Consider the following 26,783-nt stretch of genomic DNA (forward strand, 5'->3'; position numbering starts at 1 on the left):
AATAGCGAGCAGTAAACAATGTAAATATAACTTGAACAACTGCTGCTAAAACATGGCGGATATGTGGTTGTTTTTGTTTTTAGTGGGGTAAGTGTCGTTCATTGCAGTCGCTTGGCTCCTTTTTGTCCTTCTAGGTTACCGTACGCATGAGCAGCGTGACTCGAGAGGGGCGGTGCTACAGTTGTGATACAAGTGGACCCCTTCATCGGACCTGCATTGACTTTGTGTCACGTTTGTCCGAGCTGAACCCAAAACTTCTCAAAGTGAGCTCTGCTGACATGAAGATCATTACTGTGATCGGCAGGTGAGCAAGAAAAGATGCTTTTATGATGTCCACTGGTTATGGAATGCATTCATGTAGCTGGCATGAAAGTCAGCACACTTAGAAACTGTTTTTGTGAAATGATACTCCTGGTGCAATGTTTTGTTTGAAGTTCTGCATATGATTTCTGAATGCAAGCGTAGATCCCCTGGCATTTAGCTAATTGAGGTTGCTTTCAATCATTTTTCATTAACGTTAGAATCCTTGCTATTGTAGACAAGGCTCAGCTCACCTTATGAAGTAGCCTAGTAGTTGTATTGAGGCTCCTACTTTGTTTAGGCTTACATTTTAACCAGTTTTCTGTACTCAGAAAAACTTGGCAGACCTCTGAAATGACCTCTTGTAGTCCTGGAAAGTAAATATAAAGCGTCACAGCCATAAATGAACTCTTTTGTTCAAGTTTTGAGACTTAATATAAACATGCAAACATGTCCATAATAAGAAAATCAAAACCCACTAGAAATACATCTCCAATGCAGGATTTTGCAAATTGACACTTGTGCTTAGATATAGCAACAGCAAAACCTGCAGGGCCTTTGCTGTGTAACTAACCTCCCTGTGTAGGGGAAGTGAAGTGCCAGGAACTGCAAAAAGAGACAGACAAAGCACGTGAGATACAGCAGCAGGACACAGGCCCAGATGTATTGAAGCATGTCCATGGAGGAGGTGATGGTGCAGACACACCACAGCAATAAGAACAGAAGGACTAAGACCAAAAAAGAAATTGTCAATTGCCAATTGTCACATTCAGTGTTCAACTGTACAGATCATTTAATGGGATTTCAATTTCATTACGAAGAAGAGTGAACATCTGAAATGTCTTTTGTGTGTGTGTGTGTGTGTGTGTGTGTGTGTGTGTGTGTGTGTGTGTGTGTGTGTGTGTGTGTTTCAGTGGGCTGATAGGCCGCTCCTGGGCTATGGTGTTTGTAGGTGGAGGCTTCAGTGTGAAGATCTATGACAACCAACCAGGACAAGCTGCTAAGGCCATCACAGAGATCAGGTCAGGCTTACTACACAAGCATAAACCATCCTGTAATCTGGTCTCAGTTAATGTAATCCATCCACTAGCCATAGTAATAGACACACTCCAACTTCTTCTGTGCATTTAGATCATCCTGTCAGCCATGACAGGAGGAGTATTCTAAATCCATGTCTATAGAAATAAAGTGTAAAAGTTTGGATTACAGAAAAAATTTTGATATATTTTGGTCACAGTACTTTGTATTTCTTATTCGTATCCCCATAGCTTCCACAAAGTGGTCGCTTCTCTACCTGGGGTCTGTACAAAACAATTTCAATAGAAAAACAACAATCAAAGTTACATAGTGTCAACAAAAACGCACAGTACAAGCCAGATACAAAGGTCAGAAAAGACGTGAATCGACTTTACACATGAAACTGCAAACTGTAGCAACCTACAGCGGTAACGAAAACAAAATTGTCTCCCAAGGCTCCAAAAAGAGCAACAATAAAATAACATCTAGTTGAATATGGATTATCATAAGGATCCATTTCTTTATATTTGTGACATGGTTTTGAGATTTTCAAAACTGATTTTTTGGTGTTTGGAGCACCACAAATCAAATACCATTAAGATCCATTTGAGCTATAGCCAATATCTCCAAGCCTTGGCAAATGACATCAAAGCTATCTGCATGGTATATCACACTTAGGCTAAGATAAGAAATACTGTTCACTGAGTTTTGGGGTTGACTTTATTGACTCTCTGAAGCTTATGATGATCTGTCTCTGTTATTTTATTAGTATTAGTTTAGTTTTAGCTAACAGGAGTGTATGGCTTCAAAACACGAAGAGAACATTAACAAGACATACAGACTGGCCTCCACGCAACCATGACTCACGAGGATCCTGTCCAAAATATAACATGTTCTTCCTTCCAGTGCCTACAGAGAAAACACATGGGCATTGCATGATCAGTGACTTTCTCTCACTACAAGAACACATGGACAAACACATGCTCTAGCCTAAAAACTCCTTCACAGCCCAGTCATCGCTAGTTAAACATTGCTGGTGAATGACAAAGGGCTTTTGGTGAAAACTGCTGTAGAAAATACTGTCAGAAAAAACAACCTAATATAAAGAAGAGCTGCAGCCCTTGAAACTATGAAACAAACCCCAACTCTATAGCAGGAAGTCATTAATATGACTTTGATTTATCCTGTAAAAAGCTCATCTGCTGCTGCCTCTGGTATTTACACACAAACATTTAGACTCTTGTAGATCCAGCTGCCGTATGAACAGTAGAGGTCGTCATTGCACTGGTCTTTCAGTCTCCCTTTGTGTGTCATTTCCTGCTGAACAAGCTGTGAGGACTGTCCCTAATGCCGTACCCTGTTTTTGTGAAGTGTAATTTACTTTACGTCACATTTGTTTTGACAAATAAATTCATGTATGCATGTTGCTGACTCATCTGAAACAATGTCTTCCAAGTAATGGCTGTGCCTGTGCTACCATAAGTGGCTGCCAGTTAATTTTGATTTGTACTTTGGCTGGAAAACCAGCCTGACAGCATTCAGGCATCTGCCCACAAGCATTTCTGTATAATCTAATCTAAGGTTTTGGTTCAATTCTTAATGTGTTAACATAATTTAGACAAGGTTTTATCGAACTACTCAAATGCTGCTGAATTTGTATTGTGGTAATGACTCCTTAGACATTAAAAGATGAAGTTACATGTCATAAGGGCCAATTTGTCTCATGAAGTCTTTGTAGAAACTGTGAGCTTGAGTGTTAACCGTAGCTTTCGCTCTGTGTTGGTACAGGAAGCAGCTGGAGGAGCTGGAGGAAGCCGGCATGCTGAGAGGGGAGCTGACCTCCACGCAGCAGCTCGCCCTGCTCAGCAGTTATGATGACCTGGCTCAGGCACTGGAGGGAGCCTTCTTTGTCCAGGTGATACAGTTGACCACTCCCAGCACCTGCACATGCCAGTCTGTCTGTTCCTCCCTCATGCTAAACTACTACAGATCCAGTCCATCACACATTCGACACAACACACGTATCCTGGTCGTGGTCAGGCTTTGGTGAAACTTGGGGATGTGTTGCCTCCCAGCGCTGCAGTGAGGATATTTTCAAATGTACAGTATAGAGTTTGAGACCCAATGGGAAGCTATTTTGTTGGTTCATTTATTGGCTGAACCATGGATCACAAGCAAGAGTCTGTGTCATTAATCAACTTTTGGAGTTATTACAGCTACCTCAGTGTGGTACGTTCTGGCATTTTCAAAATGAGACTGATTATCCTCAAGGGGGCGCAAAAATCATTGGTTAATTTGTGCCACATATAGCATGATGCCTCAGACACCACTGGTGACATTTTGAGTAAACCTTAACATACAGCTCACAGCTGAGTTTTTCTACACTTTTAAGTTAAAGTTTAGACCGATATCCCCAAAAGCAGTCACTAATTTACGTGGCTCACTCCTCTTGCCTTATCTCACATTCCCTTGTGTTTCATGCACTCTAATCACTCATCTCGTCTTTGTTATAATGAGAGCACAAACACAGACTCAACAATGAACACTTGCTTATCATCCTAACTCAGTCACGTTTAACACAGCCACTTAAAATGGAAACCAGGAAAATGTCTTGTATCTGACTCTGGTAAAGCAGACAATAGTGCTCTTCATCACGCCAGTGGTGATCAATGTACAGAGGGACAGGTGAGGCTAGAATAAATCAATACTCACCCGAACAAGGAACAATAGTGGACTTATTAGAAATGGGGAAATACCCTGTCAGCCCCACGTGTCCTGTTAGTAGGATACCATCTGACACAAGTTTCACCCTGTAGTAGATCACAGTTCCTTGTGGAGTAGAGGAAGTATAGGTGTTTATCTCAGTCAGACTGGTTACAGAGCATATCAATACCCTGTGACTGTCATCAACCCATACTAACCTCCCAGCCACACAGTGTTGCACTTGGTGCATGGGAACAATATGGGACATACCAATTGATAGTGGACCGTACATACGGCGCCACTCCTCACATTCCTCACTTCTGTCAATGTGCTGTGGTAAATGGACTGTGTTTATATCGAACTGTTCTAGTCTCACTGTCCACTCAAAGTGCCTCACAACATGAGCCGGCATTCACCCACTCACACACTGGTGGCAAGGGGCCACCCGCTCCTTACGAGCAATAACCATTCACGTGCACACTCGCACACCGCTGGCACAGCGTTGGGAGCAATTTGGCCAGATGTGCATGTCATAGAAGAGGACTTTTAGCCTGGGTAGAGATCAGTGCTCTCTGCATGCCCTCCTTGTTACGCAGCAGGCATGCTGCTTGCCCAGCCAGTTATTGCAGTTCTACACACACACAAATGCCATTTGAAGAGCATATTGTCATGCCACTACATCTTTTGACAGCCACTCCTTTCCAAAAAAAAATTACAAACCAAGCCCAGCCTGGGCGTATCCAGTTTTTAAAATGTAAAACAATACCTTCAACATGCTATTTGTCAGAACACATTTTCAGTGGCTCAGTAGTTTGTAGTTTGACGCATACCATGGAACAAAAACTTGACCTTTTGTGTGTGTGTGTGTGCGTACATCTCTTTCTGTGTGTACACTTTCCCTGTATGCATGTGCCTGCATGTGTTTTCCAGGAGTGTGTATTTGAGCAGCTTGAGGTCAAGCAGAACGTCTTCCAGGACATAGAGCATCTTGTGGGCAAAGACGTCATCCTGAGCAGCTCCACCTCCTGCCTGGTGCCAAGCAACGTCTTCTCTAAAGTACAGAACAGGAGTCGCTGCCTCGTCTCCCATCCGGTTAGTGCTACTTCAGCCCTCTATCAGCGGTTGTGTAAAGGCATTTCAACATGATGGGAAGCCATTTTACACTTACCCTGCCGTTACTGCTGTATCTAGTGGAAGCCATTGTAAAAATACAGTAAAAAACAGCCATAGACACCTGTTTACATTTAAAGAAAAATACAATCAACAGTCACACATCTCAAACATATTTAGAAGACATTGTAAATAATTTACTCTATTTGATTGGGATCTTTGTAGTTCATTACTGGTCGTCACAGTCATCAGGTTTACTGTAACACTAACACAAATCTGCCTTACTAAACTACCCACTTTTTATATTCTTATAATTTACCACTAAAATAATTTATCTAAACAAACCAGCTAGATTCTAACCTGTCAGGTCCAATAGCTGATAGGAGAATACAGTTTAAAATGTTCTGTCACTCATTTTATCAAACCTCTTTCAATGTTGTAGCCATAAGGAGGATTTATAGAGCACAACTTAACTTCCGTGGTGGTCATTGCTGCTGCCATGTACAGTAAGTAGTTGGTAGAGTTGTCAAACTTCGTAACCACAGCTACACCAGACCCGTCTGTTTGACTGGGAAAGTGTTGCTTCTACCACCTTCCATGTTTCCTTGTCAACTTTGGACTGAAGGGTGTCTCAGCTCACCACAGTCAGCTGTGTTGTTACATATAGACAAATAAGCAGATGTTTATCAGTGTCCCAGGTGTTTATGAAAATGCCACTGTCAATGGCAGTGATGCCAGTTGACAATCAAAAACGTATAAAAGTATATATAATATATAAAAAGCATACCTTTTTATTTTATGTGATTCTGAGCATTTACACATGTACATAGTAAGAAATAGAAATCATAAAATCATCCACCTATGCCAGACCTAGAGAACATAATATTTGCATGAGAGCATTGGTGTTTTCTCTGCTTAGTGTATCAGATGGGTTGTCATTAGGGCTTAATGATATGCAAAAAAAAAGATATTAGGTTATGAATTCATGATTTTAGTTTGATGGTAATTTTTGCATTTTGTTTTCAGTGAAGAAAATATGAAAATGATGATTTAATTTTTGCTGGGGTCTGTACCAAACAAGCATGTTCCCTTACATCTGGAGAACATGATTTGCAGGCCAGGGAACTCTGTAGCACCACAATGCTTCATTTATAACGGTGACACATTTCACCTTTATCAAAACATTTTAGCTCCTGCGATTTGGATAATCCCTTGGTCATATTGTGATTTTGATAATATCTGTGTTAATTGTTCAGCCCTAGCTGTCGTCAACATTTTCGATAATGTCAAGTCAATTGCAAAGTTGTGAATCGCAAACTGAAATTGGCACTCAGTCTATTAACGTTCAAACCATTGCAGTTAAAATGACAGGTTTAGTTACAGCTCAACGCCAAGCTTAATAGGGATTAGCTGTCAGCTCACAATTACACTATTTTGTTCTTTTTCTGACACTGATACCTTGTTAGTTTGGAAAGGTGGTGTAAGGTGTCATGTCAAGGTGTTGGTGCAGGATAGCGTACTGTGGTGTGGTGTGGTGTGGTGAACTGTATCATCTTCTCACTTAAATTATACATATTTGTAGAATTACATCCATTCTGTTAACATTATAAATGCTGCATACTTTACATAATCATATGCGTCCATTATCACAGTACAGTTGGTTCCATAGCCAACAATAATCCACCGTTCACTAAGGTACAGTTTTAGCGCAGTTGGTGGTCTAGTCAGTTAATGTTGATGGTGAGGCTTTGTTAGCAGTACCGTGATATGTTCTAAAATATTTTGAACAAAAGATACTGCAACTACACAACCTCATTTTTTATTGCCCACAAACCGATTTAGGATTACACAAATTTAATAACACATCACAATATATGAGAAGTTCACCATGTCATTTTATATATATTATTAAACTCACAACAAACAAAAAACTAAGCTTGATACAGAAGTTGGATTTAATGTTACCATAGATGAAGAAACTGAGGAAGCATGAGGGTACTGTTATTGTTTGTAAACATGTTTTAATGGTATTTTAGGAATCATCACAAAAAAATACCGTGACTTGAATTGCCCCCCCTCCCATCCTAGAGTTCTGTGAACAGTAATGACAATATTAACAGAAACACATAACAATTAACAATGATAATAATGAGTGAGGTACATTAATGTAACAGGAAATAAATGACTTTAGAAAAAATTAAAAGGGAAGTGTTGTACATATATGTATGAATCATTGCAATGAATAGTAAGATGTTGAGAGATTTTCAATGATGTGCCAAAAGTGTAGGAATCACCTGCCACTTCGTGTTAATCATCTCATCCAAGTAGGCAGTGAGGGTGGTATTGTACTGTGTATTGTAAGATAACACTGCAGTATTTTGTAGAATAATTCAGCATACAACAGAATGGTGTTTAATGTGTAGCATAACACAGGTTAATGTCAAGATGAGTGTAATGTGGTTATAGTCAGGTGTATCATGGTGCAGTGCGGCCTGCTATTTGATAAAAGTCTATGATAGAAAAGTGAATGTAGTAACCCTAATGACATACCAGCTCTCAAGATTTTTACTAATATGTGGGACTAAGTGAAGTACCCACTGGATGGTGTGTTGTTGTCCTGTGCTCTCCAGGTAAACCCACCCTATTATGTCAAACTGGTGGAGCTGGTACCTCACCCAGAGACAGCAGCGACCGTTATGGACACAACCCACGCATTAATGACAAAGGTAAAGATCCCAGATCCCACAATCTTCGGCTATCAATTACTATGTACGTCAGATGCAAAAAACTTAAATGAAAATGAAAGGAGGCCAGAACTGGACTAATGTGGTGTGTTTAGTGTTGAATCCCACCTCACAAACCATTTCACAGTGTCCATTTGTTTGTAAGTTGGTTTCTAGGCCTGGTTATCTAACATCCGCGTCTGATTGTGTCGCTAGTCCCTGGATTACAACACAATGATAACAAACCTCTGACAAAAAATAACGGCAAGAAACACTTCACTGTGGAGGATTTTATTTTCCAAGCAAGTCTCAAATCCTTGCAAGTCTCTGCAAGCTGAATTTCATAACATGCTTAAATACACCAATGTTAGACCAATGGCTTCTTGGAAGCAAATCGGTTAAAGCCCTGAGTGTACTAAGGTCAGCAGAAATGTAAATGTTACATTTGTACACTTCTTAAACGTGTAGAAACACAAGTACTGGATCTTAGGAGCTATTGACATTCTTGTCATGACTGATTTCTCTTGGCTCAGGTTGGCCAGGCGCCCGTCTGTCTGAAGAAAGAGATTGATGGCTTCGCTCTCAACAGAGTACAGGCGGCCATAATCGCGGAGTCCTGGAGGCTGGTCCAGGTCAGAGTCTGTCTGGGTGGTGGTCTTGTCCTTAGGTGAACCAGTTAAGTTCTGTCAGTGGTAGGTCAATTGTTGCACTTGGCACAAACTTGGCTCAGGCTTGTCACAAAAGGAAGTGCACACACACACACACACACACACACACACACACACACACACACACACACACACACACAGACCAGAGACACAGAGGCTGCCCAGCAGAGAGACTACAGCCTGGGAGAGCAGTCTTTTTGTCCCTCTGGACCCACCCACCACTCAGGTGCAGCCAGTTTCTCTGACGACCCAAAACAACAGAGCAGCACGGGAAGTCGGGCGGCGGTGGTGGTGCTGGGGGAGGGGGGGTTTGCTTCTGGACATTGCATTTACCCTTATTTGACATGACATTAACATCAAGTCAGAGTTTGAATGGTGGTTACTGAGAATAAGAACCGAGTGTGAGGCTTTGTTGAGCTGCTGATGGTTTTGGAATAGAGTCAGAAAAGAGGAAGCCCCTTATCAGCCCGCTGCTATAATCTCCACGGCTCCTTCCAAAAAGAAACACAATGACAGCAAATGAGCTTTAGCCTCCGATGACAGGCACCATTACATGCTAACTCATGGAGGAATGGCTAGAATGATAATAAGGACAATGAGCGTGATGACAATAGTTACCTGAACTGAACTCACATCAAGATTAGCATTTCATTGTGGTTCAGGCCTCAAATACTGCTGACACCAGAACCTCACACGACCCTGCCTTTATTGAACACTGTGACAACAGATGTTTCTGTAGCAGGATCATAAACTTTTGTACCACGTATTCGGTGACAACTTTCTTTCTCGTCGTCTCTTTTTATGGTTCGTGCTTTTCTCTTTTGCATTTTAAATGTTGGATGTGGCCATAAGCATACGACAATGTGTTGCATTGTAATATTTTTTGTCCTGTGGAATCGCTGTCAGGAAAAACCTGAAAATGTAAGATGCAGCTGCCTGTTAAGCTCTGAGATATTGAAGACCTACTGCAGTGATTTTGCATTTGGCATTAGAAAATGTGATGCATCATAGGGGTTATTTTCTCACATTTGATCTCTAGAGACACAGAAAATATTATGCAGTTGTTTGAACAGGTTAAGTTATACTTCCCTTGGCTATTAAACTGATCTCTCAGGGTGAATTTGGTAGTTTCCCTTAAAGACAAAAAATCTGTTATCAGAAATAGCGTGTGTTCAAAAACAGAGTCATAAACAGAATTTATAATCTCACTGACAACCAATATTGTGAATGCCTGCAATCATTTTGTCAGAGTAGGTGTTAGTGGTGGATGGTCCGAGTTTGGATTGGGTCTCTTACTGGTTCTTCCTACCAAACAAAGCCTCCTTTGTGCTGATTGTTGACTAGATTACAAGATAATTAAAGCTGTAATGAATTAGCTCTGCCCTCTGTGGGGATTAATTGCTACTGTCAGAAGAAATCCCATCTCTCACTCCAAGGCTGACACACACAGGCCATAATAACTCCAAAGAGGGACTAAGATCAGTGTCTCTTTTTCTTTCTGCCTCTTCATTCCATCTCTTTTCAGTGTAGAAATGTCACAAAGAGCAGCTCTTTCACAACTAAATCAGCACATTGTGCTCTTGTCCCTGACACTACTGTACTCCTTTCCTAAGTACATAAGTACTCCTACACTTTGTAACTCTATCAGATTGATGGACAATGTCTCTCTCTCTCTTTCTCTCTCGATTTGTGTCTCTCTGTCTCTCTCTCTCTTTCTCTCTTTCCCTAACAAGAAAGGTGAGTCGCCACAATGCGAACATGTAAGCAAATCTATGTCCCCATTAATGAGTAATACAAGAATGGGTTCAAAAACTTAGTTTAAGCATGAATTCAAATGTAAATAAGAACAAGAACTATGACGGCGAATTTCCCCAATAGTTTACATAATGTCATTACGCCCTGTAACAATTAGTCAATATAACAATATAATCAATAAGTTGTGAGCTGTTAAATTAATTGATAGCTATTATACATATACAAAACAAGCACTTCATCTTGGGCTTTGGGAAATACAATGTTTTTCACCATTTTCTGACATTTTATGGACCAAACAGCTAATTTATTAATCGAGGAAATAACTGATGGATTAATCAGCAAGGAAAATAGTTGCTAGTCGCAGCCCTATATACTTTACAACTTTGCTTAACCATTAAAGGGCCTCAATGAGATCTATTACAGGCTTACAATGAATTAGATAAAGTATTAAGAGAATAATCAAGATTCGCAAAGCACAGATCAAAGAATGAGAGCATAACACCAATAAATATTCCATAACAAGTCATATAAAAAACAAACACAGATTACAATTTCAATAAATGTACAAAGGGTTGAAACGGTGAAAAAGGGAAAAATAATGTTCAAATAGTCTTGTTATACAGCCGTGGGACACTACAAGGAATGTCTAACAACTTGGTGACCTACAAACAAGAGAAATATATTTTCATTACTCATGTGACCTTACACTCAAAAGGTTTTTTTTACACCCTAAAGAATTCTCCACAGTGCTGATGAATGCATAAAGGCAGATTTCTTCTGCTGTCAACTCATAGTAGGCTTTCCATTGACTGGGATGAGATTATGACAGTGTAGGTGTAGACTGCTCTAGATCATTTTTTCTTTAAACTTCCAATTATTTGAACAGAGAGAGTGCAAGTTTGAATCATTGCTGATGGGTAATAATAATAGATATTATTTATAACGCACTTTACATTTGAACTCAAATCTCAAAGTGCACAGACCATGATGGGTGTGTACAAACAGCTTTGTTTCCTCCTTTTTTAAATACCAGTCATTACTTACTCTTAAGCTAGTGTTTTGGAAGACTGATAAAGTTTGTTTCACATGAGTTACTGATAGATTACGTTCTCAACCTTGATGACCCCAAAATGTAAAATCTCTGTAACAACACTTAAGTCACAAGGAGGAAATGTACATTTTCATAAGTAATAATTGAAACTGAAAATAATTGATTGCACACTGCACTTTTACACCTTCACCTCCACCTTCACCTGCACCTTCTGTGTACTTAACATTAGGTACACACATGCTTAACTAAATGGTCAGCCATTTTGCACTATATAAATTTTAGTATATGTTTTTTCAGCTGCTGTTGAGTATAGTATATTTTATGCTGCTGGTATATTTTATGCTGTGGTATATTTTACTGTTGTTCTAGTATATTCTTATTGCCTTTCATTTCTGGTATATTTTTATTGCATTTACACATATTTTTATCTGCATGTTAGTTAAGTTTATTCTAGTATCTTTATTTTATTTTATTATTACTTTCTTATATTTTTATTATTATTATATATCCTGAATCTTGAAATTGAAAATAACATGGAAAAAGATCGGCTATCAGCTAATGGCATTAAACTTTTATTTTTCTATGGTGAAATCAAATTATGAAAGCAGCACTACCATGATGTGAAAAGCGACTTCTTTTCTGATCAGATCATGTGACATACTGACAGATTTTAAACCAAAGAAGCTGACGACTTAAGTGTATTGCCAAGAGGAATGTGCACAAACTGTCACAACAGGCTGGTAAACCCAGTTACTACTTCCTCAGGGTAACTTTGCATCTCTGTGGCATGTGTGCTTTCAAAGGTTCATTTCAGTGTTGTGACCATTAGTTGCATTCTTCTTGATGTCAAGGCATCCTCCAAATAATTCCAGCTGAATGATTACCGAAAATGGCGAACAAACCCTAAAGAAATTATGCAGTAGCCTGGGGAAACATGTGCACATGGCATTCATATGTTGTTGGTTAAGTCATTAGGCTGCTGGGTGGATTTTTCAAGATTTCACAAAAAATGTATAGTATACAGACAATTGCCAGAACAATGAATTGAACTAAGTACAATCCAAGGCAATAACCAAATAAATGCAGTGCTTAACAAATTTATTAGACCACCTGTCATAAAAACTAGACAACACAAATATTTCAGAAATCTGTCAAAAACTTGTTTCAAACTTATAATTGTATTGTTATTTATTAGACAAATAACAAACTGGAGCAACTAAATAGGCCTTATTCACATGTATTAACCAAAGATCTTAATATTTTGTATGAGCTCTTTTGGCCCTGATAACAGCTTGCATTCTTGCTGGCATTGTTTAGTTCAAAGTTAGTTAGTTAGTTCAAACTTGGACTCGTCCGTCCAGAGTACCTTCTTCCAGTCATCTACAGTCCAGTGTTTGTGCTCCCTGGCAAATTTGAGGTGTTTTGGGATGTTTGCAGTCCTTAATAATGGCTTCTTAGCAGCTATTCTTCCCTTTAAGCCTTGTCCCTATAGTCGTATGCTTATGGCCATTTTGGAGACTGTCTCAGATTCTGATTTAGAAGCATTAATCTCTGCCTGAAGATCAGCAGTGGTCTTCCTTCTGTCTCTAGTACCTGAAATCTTGAGGTGCCTGACATCTGCTTCAGTTAGCTTTCTTCTTTGACACATTTTAGAAGTACCAGTCCCAGAGTCCAAGGCATACTTACCACACTGTGAGAACACTTTATGTCTTGCCCTATTTGTCTCAAAGACCATCCGGCATCATGAAATGCTTTAATTCAGACTCTTTCTTTCTCAGTGAGTTCTCTGTGCGTCACCATTTTGAACAGGAGTGAGGAAATTTAAACTGAATTCATGTTTTTATACCCAAATTTGAGCCAGCACGCTGGAATTCTCTGAGAAGTCGGAAATTAGTGAAGAACAACCACTAAAACAAATGTTTCTGTTCAGGAATGCATAATTAGAAATTTGAAAAAAAACATGCAAAAAGATTAGCTATTTCTCATTTAATTAAATATATTTTTCTAAAGTTAAATCAAAATATGGAAGCAGCACTACCATGCTATGAAAAACAACTTATTTTCTGATCAGATCATGTGACATACTGACAGATTTTAAACCAAAGAAGCTGATGACTTAAGTGTATTGCCGAGAGGAATGTGCACAAACTGTCACAACAGGCTGGTAAACCCAGTTACTACATCCTCAGGGTAACTTTGCATCTCTATGGCATTTGTGCTCTCAAAGGTTCATTTCAGTGTTGTGACCATTAGTTGCATTCTTCTTGATGTCAAGGCATCCTCCAATTAAATTCCAGCTGAATGTTTGCCAGAAAATGACAGACAAACCCTAAAGGAATGTGCAGTAGCCTGGGGAACGTGTGTCTTCATGGCATTCATATGTTCGCAGAAGTGCTTGTGTGTGTGAATTAAGTGACATCAGTCAGCAGGCTGCTGGGTGGATTTTACCAGGCTTCAAACATTTCTAGTATAAAGACAGTTACCAGATTAATGAATTGAACTAATGCAGTCCAATAACAATCCAATACAATGATCCTGCAATAAATAATAACCTCTGAGAAACTGGATCAGCTCTATATTTGTCTTCAGACTGTCAGAGAAGACTTGACTATATGATTATTTTTAGCCATGGCTCTATGGATGACGGTGTGGACCTGTGGGTCTGTCAGTCCACCACTTTTACCCAGACTAAAAGATTTCAGCAACTATTGGATGGACTTCTGTGAAATTTGCCATGAAACATTCAGGGTCCTCAGAAGATGAATTGTACTGAGTTTGGGGATTCTCAGACTTTCCTCTAGCGCCACCATGAGGTTGATGTTTGTGGTTTTGACTGAAATATCTTTACAACTATTGTAAATTATCATAGCCATTGTGAGCATGTTGGTATATTTAGCTTGTAGCACTGCTGAACCTAAGTACAACCTTACAGAGCCAGCAGCATGCTGTAGACTCAGAACTACACTGTCATGTAAGGTGTTTATATTGTTTTGTTGATTAAATGTGGGTGTATTTTAACATCAAAATGACCAAATGACACTAATTGATGGCTGTTTTGAATTTTAGCTTGATCAAATATTTTAGCTTTCTAAATATTCCTCATCAGTTCCCTTTCATGGCAGATTCAACAAACAAAAGCATCTTTTTTCTTTCATGGAAATGGAATTTTTACATTTGTTCTCACTCTCCTCTAATGATTTTGTGTTCTGAGTTCCAAGAGGAGCTTCTTGGTCCACCGATGAGCCAAGTGGGCGTGCAGTCAGGTGAAAGCCCTTGTTTGGTCAGTCAATTCCAAACACAAGAAAACAACAACAGTCACTGGGGGTGACATTCCACTGGCTTTCAGCTTTTGAGACTGAAAGCATTCAGCATACCTCAAGGAAAGCAGAGATTGCTGTGTCCCTCTCCCTCCAGACTCTGTACTGGCTGTAACGTAGCATCCATGCGTCCACTGTGTGATATTTGTGTCTTCACACAGGCCTGTGGAAGCTCAGACTCATATCGACATGACATTCCATATTGTCCATGGATCCGTCACTTGTGAGGCTTCTGCTGTGTAGAATTGACCCTCAGGGCACTATTAGGTCATAGCTGACAAAAATGCCACTTTGCTGTTAAAAGTGTCAAACTTAGCCCTGAAAGGAGCTCCAGCTAAGTGCATTATAAATCATCTTGATGAACTGAAACTGTTCACAGTGAAGTACAAATGAAATTAAAAGGCTAACTGACTAGACAGAATAAAGGCAACAACTTGTCTTTGCACTGTTTGTACCATGCAGTTTGTTTGGGTCCTGTGTCTGAAACCACAGGACCACAAATCAAGTTATGTGTAGATGAAGACAGAGCTTTGAACTAATGGCAACTGGGCCTGTTAATGTCCACAGTACAATTTACCTGCATTAAAAGAATGTAATAAATGGTGAATTTCTGCCATTTTCAAAACAGCTCAACAATTTTGCATTTGGTTCATAAGATGTGGAAAAACAAGGACATAATGTCTCTGATGTCAAATCTATTGAAACATTTGGGATTACCCAGCAAAATCCCACTTGTTTTTAGCATGGGCGCTACCTCAACAAACTGTGAGGAAACCACGGCTGACCAACGTGCTTACTGGAGATTGATCCTTGATAGCAGGTCAACACTTCGTCTTATTCCCAGTATGTCCTCCTGATCATTGTTTTAAGACTCTGTAGTGGGCTCATGTTGTGGGCCCTTGCAGGTAAATCTCGCTCCATGTTGCTGCTTGCTTAAATTACACCAAGTAGCATCTTACCCGTATCCTGACTCTTTCTATAGGAGCAGACACTCTTGTGAATTTGACAGAGCAGCTAATGTTAGCAGTGTTTCACTAGCCAGCTAACATTCCACAAACTTGGCTTGTATGTTGCCTTGCAAAGGCTCGTTAGCAGGAATTAGGATGGAGATGGCAAATACTATGAGCTGCACAGTGTGAGCAGCTGACAGAAATGCATTTCTTAAAAAGAAGATTGAAATCAGATCAGCATCAGAAACATGAGAATGAGCGGTTTATTGACTTTATAGCAGCAACTGCACAAGGTGCAACTCAAAATGTAACTATGGGTCACACATCTGTCAGGAAGCTAACAGTACTGTTGCAGGTATTCACTCTACACATTCAAGTAACAAGATGATTATCATTCATGGTGAGTCTTTTGACATTCTGCAACTGGCTCTGAGGTCCTGAAAATGGACTTTTGCCTACTACTGGAGAAACTGATCAACTGTCAATGACAACATACATTAATTTCAGGCCCCGTTTCAAGTTTATTGACAATTTCAATGTATTTTGGAACAGTAAAGCATGTTTTAAACCTGATGGGATACGTCCAAACATCACTGGTTACAGACTACTCAGTCCTACAGCCTGCTTTATGCTCTTGACATGCCATATTAAAACAAGAATGAACAAATAAGCACAGGCTTTTTTATGTAAAGCATTTTGAGCTGCGTAGTTGGTGTGACGGGCTATATAAATGAAGTTAATTATTATGTGCCAGAGGCAAAAAACCCAACAACCACTGAGACTTCTGTTAATCAAGCAACCATGTTCCAAAACATGCTTTACTCCTTGATATTTGCTATTAGTACATCAAATTTTCAACTTCACTTCTGCGATTGGCAACAGCTTTCCACAAAATATCCACAAGAAATAAATCGCTAAACAAAAATGACAAACACAAACAGCTGATATAGACATGTACAATTCAGTTTGCCTTTTTTTTAATGGCAGAGCAGAAAGAGACCTTTCTCACAGAAGACGTTTTGACTTGGCGTACAATGAAGCAGCCTAAGGAAGAGCCGAGACAAAGATCATACTGTTCTACCCCTTTCACACTCATCCTGCCTCACTTGAAAGTCCCTCAACCAGTTGTCTAATTAGATAAAAAAATCCTTGAACTCATGTTCAACAATAATGTCTTACCCACTTACACTCCCTTCATGATTCTTGACATCATTTGCGTTCTCCATTGATGTGCAGAGTTGTCTGAATGCACGTGAATGTGTACACTATGTATTATGCTACTTTAAGTACTCATGTCTTGTGGTAATCTCAGTTATGTTCGATGGAAAATACCTTGGTACAAACCTTGTTTGTTTTTAAAGCGCTCTATAAATAAATTTGACCTTGGACTTTCCTCACGAAAGTAAGCAGCAGCTAGTTAACGTCCTTCAAGCAGAGAGTTATTTGGCGTGCTCATCTCTCTCTTTTCTGCTTTGCCAGGCGTTTTGCGTTCTAGCACCCATCTTTTGGGGTATAGAGTCTTTTTATTATTGTTTTATTCAAAGATTTCAATTTTAAATGAAATTGAAAGACACAAGAAATCCTCACAATCATGTTAACCTGCTCGTAAATCCTTTGTAGTGGAATGACAGCCAACCTGCTCGCTTCTTACTCGTGTCATGAGAAGTAGTGGCTGTGTTTTGGTTTCTTTATCGCTGGTACATCCTGAAGAGAAATTCCTGTGATGATAAGCTTTTTTTTGCTGTCTTTTTGGTAGTTGCTCTTGGCAAACTTGATCAACAGGTAAATAATCATCATTATTCAATTTATTTCAGTTTCAAGTTGTCATATCTGAGAATGTGGGCCTGGCTTTAATTAAGTCATGCTGAATGTCTAAGGTGTTACTCACCTGAATCTGCCTCAGAAGAAGACAAATTCTTCGTAACAAGGAGGGGTTTCTATTTTTGTCTACACTCAAGACGGCGATAAGCTGTGAACCTCAATTGCTGCTTGAGTCAGGAGCAGGATAACTAGATGAACCGGCCGACCTGTGCTTTACCCCTCTGCCCTCCCTGCTGTGTGTCTACAGTGAAGTGATGGATGGGTGGAGCACCAGCATAAAATGAATTCTCAGAATATGCTGGACTAGATTTATATCTCGGCACTAACAAGTTCTGTTATTATGTTTTGAAGTCGCAGTTTGGTGAAGTTATCTTTCAGTTTTGTCTTTGTGTGCGTGTCTCACCTATTTTTCATGTACAATTCATCTGTGTGAAATGAGCTACGATTCACAGCCGAACAGTGGGGTGCCCCAGTGGCCTTATGGTTGAGGCACATACCACATTACTGCAACGTCCACACTTTGACTCCCAGCGGAGGCACCTTTGTTGCATGTCATGCCCCTCTCTCTCCCCATGTTTCCTGTCACTCTTTGCACTGTGGCTGTTACATAAAGGAAAAAAGTCCCCTAAAAAAACATTGACTGAAACAGTTTTATATTATTGTAAATTGTATATGTTTGGGTATTGGACTATTGGTCACAAAAAATAAGCAATTGAATAATGTCACCATGAGCTCAGTGAAATCACGATGAGTATTTTTTTTTTTTTTTGAATACTACACATTCTGTTCAATATTATGATTTTACTTCTTGATTTATAGAGGTGTATTAGAGTGCATGGTTGTCAGTTTGTTTTAGTTTTGTCTTGGCTGCTCTAAAGGGTAGATGACAACTGACAGAGAAACAAAATTTGGAATGAATTGCCCCAGCTTTACCATTTTGTTTTATCAGAAGGACTGCAAACATGAACTATATGTTCAGTGTAACATACAACATACATTGTTAACCAATAGCAATAAAATTGTATTATGTAATGTATAACAGAACAAGCTGTGCAGTTACATTGAAGCTAATAATCTCCAAAACACAATATAGAATGAGTATTATTTTAATCAATCAGTGCTGCTACTTTAGAGCCCTTCAGTTATTGAAAAATGGTGCACACAGTTCTGTATTCTTTGTAGTCAGTATAGAACTGGGTACAATTACTACTGGCTTGTTTAAAACCTCGTAGTGCTATCATTTCTCAGCCACACTCACACAAGTTCGCAATGCAGTGACACACATTTAAGGATTTCTGATCTGGTTATTGGTTTAAGTGACACATTTGCTGTCACCTGAGGCACTTCATTTACGACGCCATAATTACAATGTGCAGGGAACAAACAGAACAGGTGTAGGTACAGAATTATGTGTGGCATCTTCTGATAATAGTGTTCTCCTGACCTCATTCACATGTGCCTATTACGCCCGTGTGACAGTGGTCTCAAATCAATCAGTGTCAGTTATGAGATCTTTGTCATTTGGGGGGTGACCCTCTGTTTCCATCAGCAAACACCAACAGAAGTTTGACATTGAGCAACAAGGCCTGTGGCCTGAGAGTGGCCTTGTGATCCTTCTTACATAACAGGGACCCTCCTTCACCCACAAACACACACAAGCAGAAAATGGTCCTTGAGTCAGGGCCAGCATTGGAAAGCAGAGCGGCTGAGAAAGCGGCTGGCTGCCTCCATTGATTGCCGTGGAGAAAAGACCCCACCCACCATCCCGCTTTGCTCAGATAACAAGCCCGTTGTTGCACGCAGGACCCAAACAAAGACGACCCTGTCCTTCTCCTCTTGCTCACCCTGCTCTCTGTATCTGTATCCGAGCTTTGATTTCCTCCGTGGCCGGCCAGCAGGTATCTCTAACCCAAAGACACCTGAACCACTCCCTCTGTCTCTCCTTCCATCCATCCCTCCATCCTCAGACCCTCTCCTCCCTGTACTGCCTGCATAATCCTGAGGACATAGAATTGGCTGATTAGGGAAACTCTATATGGTGGGAGTAGTCTGATGGGATCAAAGGGAACTTGGTTGGTCCAAAACCCTGGGGGTAAAAAGCCACAACTTTGTTGAACTGCCAGGGAAAATATATGCTTACGCCTGGAGACTAAATTTTGACGTGCACTTTTATTCAAAGAGTTGGAGCTGTGTTTGTTTGTTGGTGGCACCACACTCAAACTCTTGATGGATGGCTTAGGGTTGATCCGTTAGATAAAGAAAGTATTGTGTTTAAAGCTGCTGTAGGGACGTCTAGTCATGCATTTATTGACAGATTTTATCTTTTTGAAAGGAGTACAAAAGGGAGATTCATTTAAATGAAGTCAGTGAGATGACCATAAATGTCTAGTTGTAACACTTTTTTCCTTATTTCTCCATCAGGATGGCCTTATCTCTGTCAAGGACATCGACCTGGTGATGTCAGAGGGGCTGGGAATGCGCTACGCCTTCATAGGTCCCATGGAAACGATGCATCTCAATGCACCTGAAGGTAATCTGTCCTCTTTGGACTTTTCACTCAGACAAACAGAAGGTCAGCGGCCAACGTACCTCTGACACTTAACTATCTTTCATTTGACTGACAGAAAGGTGAAGAGAAAGAAAGATAGGACAGGTGACAAACGTCTTGGGCAGCGTGAAGACAGGACGCATAGTTGATGGTGGAAAGGGGCCCAATGGTTTTTAATGCAGTTTTTGATCAACACACTGAAAACAAACTGAAAACAAACTGAAAACACACTTACACAGACTTACATGGATTTTCTGTAGTCATTGTTAAGTTCTGTGGTGAGCCTATAAAATTTTGAAGTGTTAGTTTTAATTAAAAAGGAGATTATAAAGATTTTGTTCAGGAAAAAACAAAGTAATTTGAACTGAAATGTCTTTCTTCTTTTCAAACAAGGACAAATTCAGACACTGTCTTTCTCATATGCATGTAATACAAAAGTAAGGAGAGGACAGATACTTAGAAAGAAAGTTTAAGTAGTGTAAAAGTATAATTTCTGTTTATTTAACACAGTAACTGCACAGATTCTATTGTAGCACTCAAGAAGAACCTGCAAATTCTGTGACTGATGAGATTTATGTTGTGGGAAATATGTACTTGCACCTAAACATAGGTATGAGAGTGAAGCTATTAGCTCAGGAAATATTCCGATAACAATAATGGTAATTCCTCAAGAGCTTTCTCCAAGAACTGCAGCCCCGTAGGCACATGAAAAATGTGAGAGTCAACATTAACGTAGCTCCCATGTCTCCGCACAGCATACATGTACTGTACGGTCCTGTGGCGTTCCGCTGCATGTCAGAGAAAGAGAGACTGAGAGTGAAACCTCAGGGAGATGGAGAATATCAAAGGGGAGTGTGAAACCCAGAGAGTAACCCTGACTGTGTACACACACACAAAAAGGACGCTTTGGCAGAACAAAGCAGCCTTTTGATGAGTAACGGTGAATGCACTCCCTCACACCAGTAATCCAAAACTCGCAGAGCACACATCACGGCCTTCAAACCAGGTGCCAACTCTACCTGTAGTTACAGTGCTCAAGCTTTCTGCTGTTTTCTCTTTTTTCTGCTCAGGAAACAGTAGCATGATCATGTTCTCAAAAGATTGCTAAGACCATCTCCTGAAGTGACTTCCCGTCCTTAAATCATTCCAATCAGATACTGGAGCACTCAGGCTCTCTGTCTCTGTCTCTTTCTACCCTGCCTGAAAGACTTGGCTTTTGCAAACCACTTACCTGTACAGGAGAGCATTATCCTTTAAAGGAATAATCCAGTGAAAACCTGCAGCCGGTTGTCTTGAAAGAAGCTCTGAAAAGTTTGTAGCTTGCTCCTACATCGGCTTGGACTGACAACGGCTACAATGGATCTAAATGGGGATCCAGTTTCACAGCAAGAAGTCATCCGAATGTCAGTACAAGCTTACCAAAACACTGCCTTAGCATGATTCCCTACCCCTCCAATGGCTGCATTCCTATTTAGACATACAGTATAACTACCAGATTAATTACCATACACTAACAAGACCATCACCAAGCATTTTACATTTTGATTTGATTTAATTCTGATGCCATGTTAAATACACAGACTTGCTTTACAGCACAAAACAAGTAACATATTTTCTAGAGCACACTGAAGTTAAGTTTTCAGTGTTAGTATGTAATAACACGTGGGGGAAGAAGTGAAAGGCCAACGGAAAAAGAAACATTTTGAGTTTTAACCTGTCAAAGCTGAAATGTATAAATTTCCACTCACTGTCCACCTCTGCAGAGGCCTTCAGTAAACATGGGGTTGTTGTGGGAAACTCTTGGGAAGCTTTTCATTGACTTGAACCATCCACTGCAGAACTCTGAATATGTAGCAGAGCCATATGTGATACTGCTGGGCTCGATGCTTGATTTTGATGCATGGAATACAAACATTTGGAGAAATGGCGGTAAAATAGGAATAGCACAGCTTCAAATAACACTCTTATCTCCCTCCCACACGAAGTCTGTGCCTGGTTGAAGGTAGATGGTACTTATCACACTGCTGCGTCATATAGTGTCCCACTAAGTTTCATGTAAACATTCTAAGTTCCTTATCAGGATAAAACAGGAGATATGATGTGGATTTTAAGAGTTTAGAAATGTTCAGTTTTCTAGCTGTGAGTACAGTTGAAGACAAAACTGAAAGCTTTTACAATCATTTTCACGTTTGTTTGACTGAGTAATGTAAAGTAAGTGTCACACTTTCAAATCTTTGTGTGAAACTTCGTTTCAGTGTGACAGAACTATTTTAAATGGACACCTTCTGACCTGCCTTAATTAAAGAGCTGGTGTGAGGTAGTTTGGGAACATCTTTCTTTTTTCTTCACCTGCTGTGTTTCTTATCACAGCAGTGTCAATAAACTATAGCGCTGGCCCTCTTTATGATATGTTTTGTCCAGCCACAGGGGTCCAACAGCAGGAGTGGTAGGGTTTTTTTTTTCCTATGTAGCTCATGCAGTGGTAAAACAGAACCCTTATTTATTAATCTTTAACAGATTATTTGGCAGCACATTAATCATTCATCAGCCCAAGTGCCTATCGCCTACACCTATTAATCATTAAAGATTAATCAATGCGACTAATGAGAGATTAATTCCAAGAAATCACCCTGAGAGTGAGTGTAGACATAGCCTCAAAAGCTTCAAAGGACTGGAGAGGTATTCATGAGGAGTTCACGGTGCGCCGTCAGCAAGGAGGAGTTCTCATTTCACAGTGACTGATGTCATCGTTTCACGACAGCCACAACCGCAAGACGCTGCTTCTGAACTCATCTTGTTTTTATCTGTGGTTCTCTGTGGAGTCAATGAATTCAGACTCAAGACTGAGGCTGACCTAAAAGCATCAGGATGATAATGAAATAACAAGAGATATGATAATAAAAATAATGACAGAAACATCAACTAGAGAAAATGGAAAATTATTTTATGATGACTTAGTTGCTCTCATTTATTTGACAGAAACTGTGAGAAAATTATAATAATAATAATAATTATTATTGTTGTTGTTGTTATTGTTATTGTTATTATTATCCATCTGGCTTTACTGTTTATCTTTTGTTTACTGTACAAGAAGACCCTGGAAATGTTTGTAGGATAAAATTCTATTTTTATTACTAATGATTACTATAATACTGAATATGCATGGTATTGAAGCTTTGAGATATAACACATGCAGTCACAGAATCACTTCTGTAGCTGTAGTTTGATCTTTACAGTTCAGTGCTAGACGGCAGGTATATGCATTCTAGTTCTTATGGATGTATGCAGAGAAGGGTGTTATGGGTAACCACATCTGGCAGAGGCTTGCAGAGAAGCTAATGAGCACACCTCTCAGAATGCGTTGTACAATGCTGATTTACTGCATTTTCATGCCTCCCATAACATGTTTGTCCCCGCCCACCTGCGGGGAGCGCCTAATAGGTGGGGGACAGCTGTTCAAAATGTGATATTTTGAAATTTCAATTTTAAGAGCAAGCAACTTGTTCTGCCAGTTTTTTTGGCTGTGGGACACATTTCATGATGCATATGTGAACCAACTGCTGTAAGATCTGTGCTGTTCGACCATGTTCTCAATCCTGGCTTCCCCCTTTGATCAGCTGTCCTCCCACAGGTTTAGAAGACTACATGAAACGGTATGGAGAGGGCATAAGCAGGGTCCTGACCTCCTTTGGACCAGTACCAGATTTCAGCGGTGAAGGAGCCAAGAACATTATTAATGTAAGTGTGATGGCAGGATAAAGACACCATGCTTTGAATGCACAATATGTGACATTTCCACATTATAATTTGCTGAGTTGTGCACTTACATTTCTAACAATGTTCAAACCCAGAGAATTCCATGATTTTATATAAGGTAGCAGTGCGTTTCATTTGTCACCTGTCTATGGAGACGTGGGAAACGCCTGATGATACTTCAGAGGGTTAGGAAGGAAGTCAGCGAAGGTGACTAAACACGGCTTGGATCAAGTTTTAATATGCTGCCTCATCTGTTGTTTAACAATGCAGACAACAACTCCCATGATCCCATGCTACTTCACATCACCCTCAAACTATGTCTTTTATTTTCATTGTTTTGATTGAGAGACCCCTAGTGGCAGAAATGACACACAGTGTGTTAAACTGAACCTGTCAACACACCGAGCCTTACATGTTGACTTTTGGTAACTTGTGATTATACTGTATAAAATGAAGCAGTGTTCATTTATTCAGATCAAGGGGATTTAACCAAAACAGATGATGTTGCCTGATTTATGATTTCTTCCCACTGAATCAGTCGAATGAAGAGAATGTTTGTTGATTGTGCCTTTAGTTCTGCATGACTGAAAGTCAAGAGGTCCTTCTCACCCAGCACTAAATAGCTCTCTCCTAAGTAGACATTACTGAGTCACATGCTATCGCAGGCTGGTAAAATGTTAGCCACAGAAGGTCATCATGTGAGGAAACCCTGAGCCAGTGCAATAAATAGTTGAAGGTAAACTGGTTTCGAGTGCAGCAGCAGTCGATCTTGTTTTCTGGTGCCTTTTGCCTCTCTTAGAAACCTTCTCAATGAGCGCCTGAGTTTAGAGTTGTTAACAAAGTCATGTTCCCTCTGATTATTGCCTTTGCAAACTGACTGAATCAGTTGAATTTACGCAGCGTCCCAGTTTATATTCGAGAGCTCTACAGACTGACACTCAGGAGCAGAATTTTCAACAGTGACTAAAGGTACGAAAGCAGCGATGGATGCAAGACTAAAAATCCCACCACATTATCTTCAGCCATCCCAGGTTTTAAAGAAATACTGTACTGAAAACAAATGTTTGAGCAGGCCTGGAGTTTCTTCAGTTTAGGGGCAAAAATGTCTGTCCAAATGTCTGAGCCACAAGGCCATCAAATTGAACAATGGTTTTAAGTCTCCAGGGATTATGAATGAAACTCAATAATTAAGGATTATTTTATTTTTAATAATCAGTGAAATAAATAGTAATAATAATAACTAATAATACTCATTAGAACATTAACACTTCTTAGGCCTTAGTGATATATGAGCAGTTCGTGAAATGTTGAGTTTCTGGTCTTATTCATTCGCTAAATTATCAAACTTTCTCACTTCAGCTCAGTCGACAGAGGTTCGTACAGTCACAGTTTTGTGGCATTGGCACATCAGGATGACTTTGATTAGGTCTCGCGGTGCCACATTTGTGTCAAACTATCATCATGAATAGCCCCACTTTCCGGCAGCAGGCTCGAGCACGAACCTACGAACCAGAATTTCAACAAGATACTGGTGGCTAAAAACTGCATTGATAGGAAAGAGGCACAGGAAAAAACGGCAAAATCAACTGGGGCAGTGCGAGCGGGGCATCAAGGCCACTGTGGCTGAAGGACGGATCATTTCTGGGGGGACATGAGGCCAAACTGAGAGAGAGCAGCAACCATAGCTCTCATGGCCCATGTGAAATGTCTGCACTGGGTTGGAGTATCAACACACACCCCCTTTTACATTTGAAAGGTAGCAGTCTCTTGCTATCTTCATAGAGGAAATTAGCTGGATTCCCTTAAAACAGCAACCCAGAATCACAGGAAAAAAAGTGTGAAATCAGCCCGTGAACTCAAACCACGACTGTAGCATAATTTCTCTGCATCTTTATGCGTTCTTTCCTTTAGTTACAGCCTCAACTGCTAACCCAAGATGAGTCACAGCACATAACATGGTGTTGGGCTTTTTTTTTTTTTTTTTTTGCTGACTGGCCAGCAGTTACTGTGAATTAAAAGAATTGCCACATCTTATGCTCATGCTATATTCAAGTCTCCCCTCATTTCCACCCCGACTGAAGGCATCTCAACCAGCCCGTACCCAGGATGATAACCTGGCTAGCTTTACTGTCCACAGGCTTGGCTAACTGTGTCTGCCACAACACACGACCAATCCAGAGTCACCTGAAACCGTATGTCTCTGTGCCATAAAGTCATAACAAAGTAACAGAGATGAATTGTACATGTTCAATTCTGTAATTACTACTGCATATTTTTGCAAATACAATCTGCTATATTCTCATCCAATGTTTTCCAATTCCTGAGGAACTTCGGGTTGGCTGTCAAAGAGTGGTTCCTTCACCTGAAGGCCTACTGATCTTTGCTCGAGCAAACTGCTTTTTCTCACATATGTTTCCTTCCCTGATGTCCACAGGAGATGTGCGAGCTGATTCCCAGCGACCGGCAGCATCTGTCAGCCAGGATGGAGAGGCGGGACCAGCTCCTCATGGGTCTGGCCAAGCTAAAGAAGGAGCACTAAGATCAGTGTGCAGGGCCCAACGTCAACAATACGTCTGATCAGAGACTAGGAACCTGATTTCATTATTCCCAGTATGACCATAACCCCTGCAGGAGGCTTTTCAACACCTCTTTGTTTATGTTTACTCCAGCACCAAATGGGAAAGAAAATTGGCATTTTCTAGACGGATAAGATTTTAGCTGACAGACACCTCATTTGATTACAATTTTGATAGCGAGAATATATTTTGGGACGTTTGTGCTCTTAAATGCCTTTTTTGGATAGTTGTAGCACATAACTACCAAGCTCTCAAATATATGTAATATTTTATCCTTTTGTCTGCAATTTGACTGACAACGTGGTAACTGAGAACAGAATTGAAGCAATCATCTCACTTGGTGCTACACGCCACAGAACGGCCTCCTGTGTAAAAGAATTCTCTATATGATAATGAACAAATGTGAATTTATATGTCTTGATCAATAAAATAATGGAATCACAAATTTCTATATGTATAATTAATTTATTCACTTAATACAACATGTA

At 40.0% G+C, this 26,783-nt stretch overlaps 1 protein-coding gene across 1 annotated transcript; it reads left to right on the forward strand.

Moving 5' to 3' along the window:
* Positions 1 to 186: 186 nt before the first annotated feature.
* cryl1 (crystallin, lambda 1) lies at positions 187 to 26,725 on the forward strand. Its single transcript, XM_041950797.1, has 9 exons — positions 187 to 304; positions 1,215 to 1,322; positions 3,106 to 3,232; positions 4,951 to 5,112; positions 7,761 to 7,856; positions 8,387 to 8,485; positions 19,837 to 19,945; positions 23,595 to 23,701; positions 26,154 to 26,725. Exons 1-9 carry the CDS (start codon positions 279 to 281, stop codon positions 26,256 to 26,258), a joined length of 939 nt encoding a protein of 312 aa, XP_041806731.1. The 5' UTR covers positions 187 to 278; the 3' UTR covers positions 26,259 to 26,725.
* The last annotated feature ends 58 nt before the right edge of the window (positions 26,726 to 26,783 follow it).

Source organism: Chelmon rostratus, chromosome 13, assembly GCF_017976325.1.
Source record: "Chelmon rostratus isolate fCheRos1 chromosome 13, fCheRos1.pri, whole genome shotgun sequence".
In the NCBI taxonomy this organism is placed as follows: Eukaryota; Metazoa; Chordata; class Actinopteri; order Chaetodontiformes; family Chaetodontidae; genus Chelmon; species Chelmon rostratus.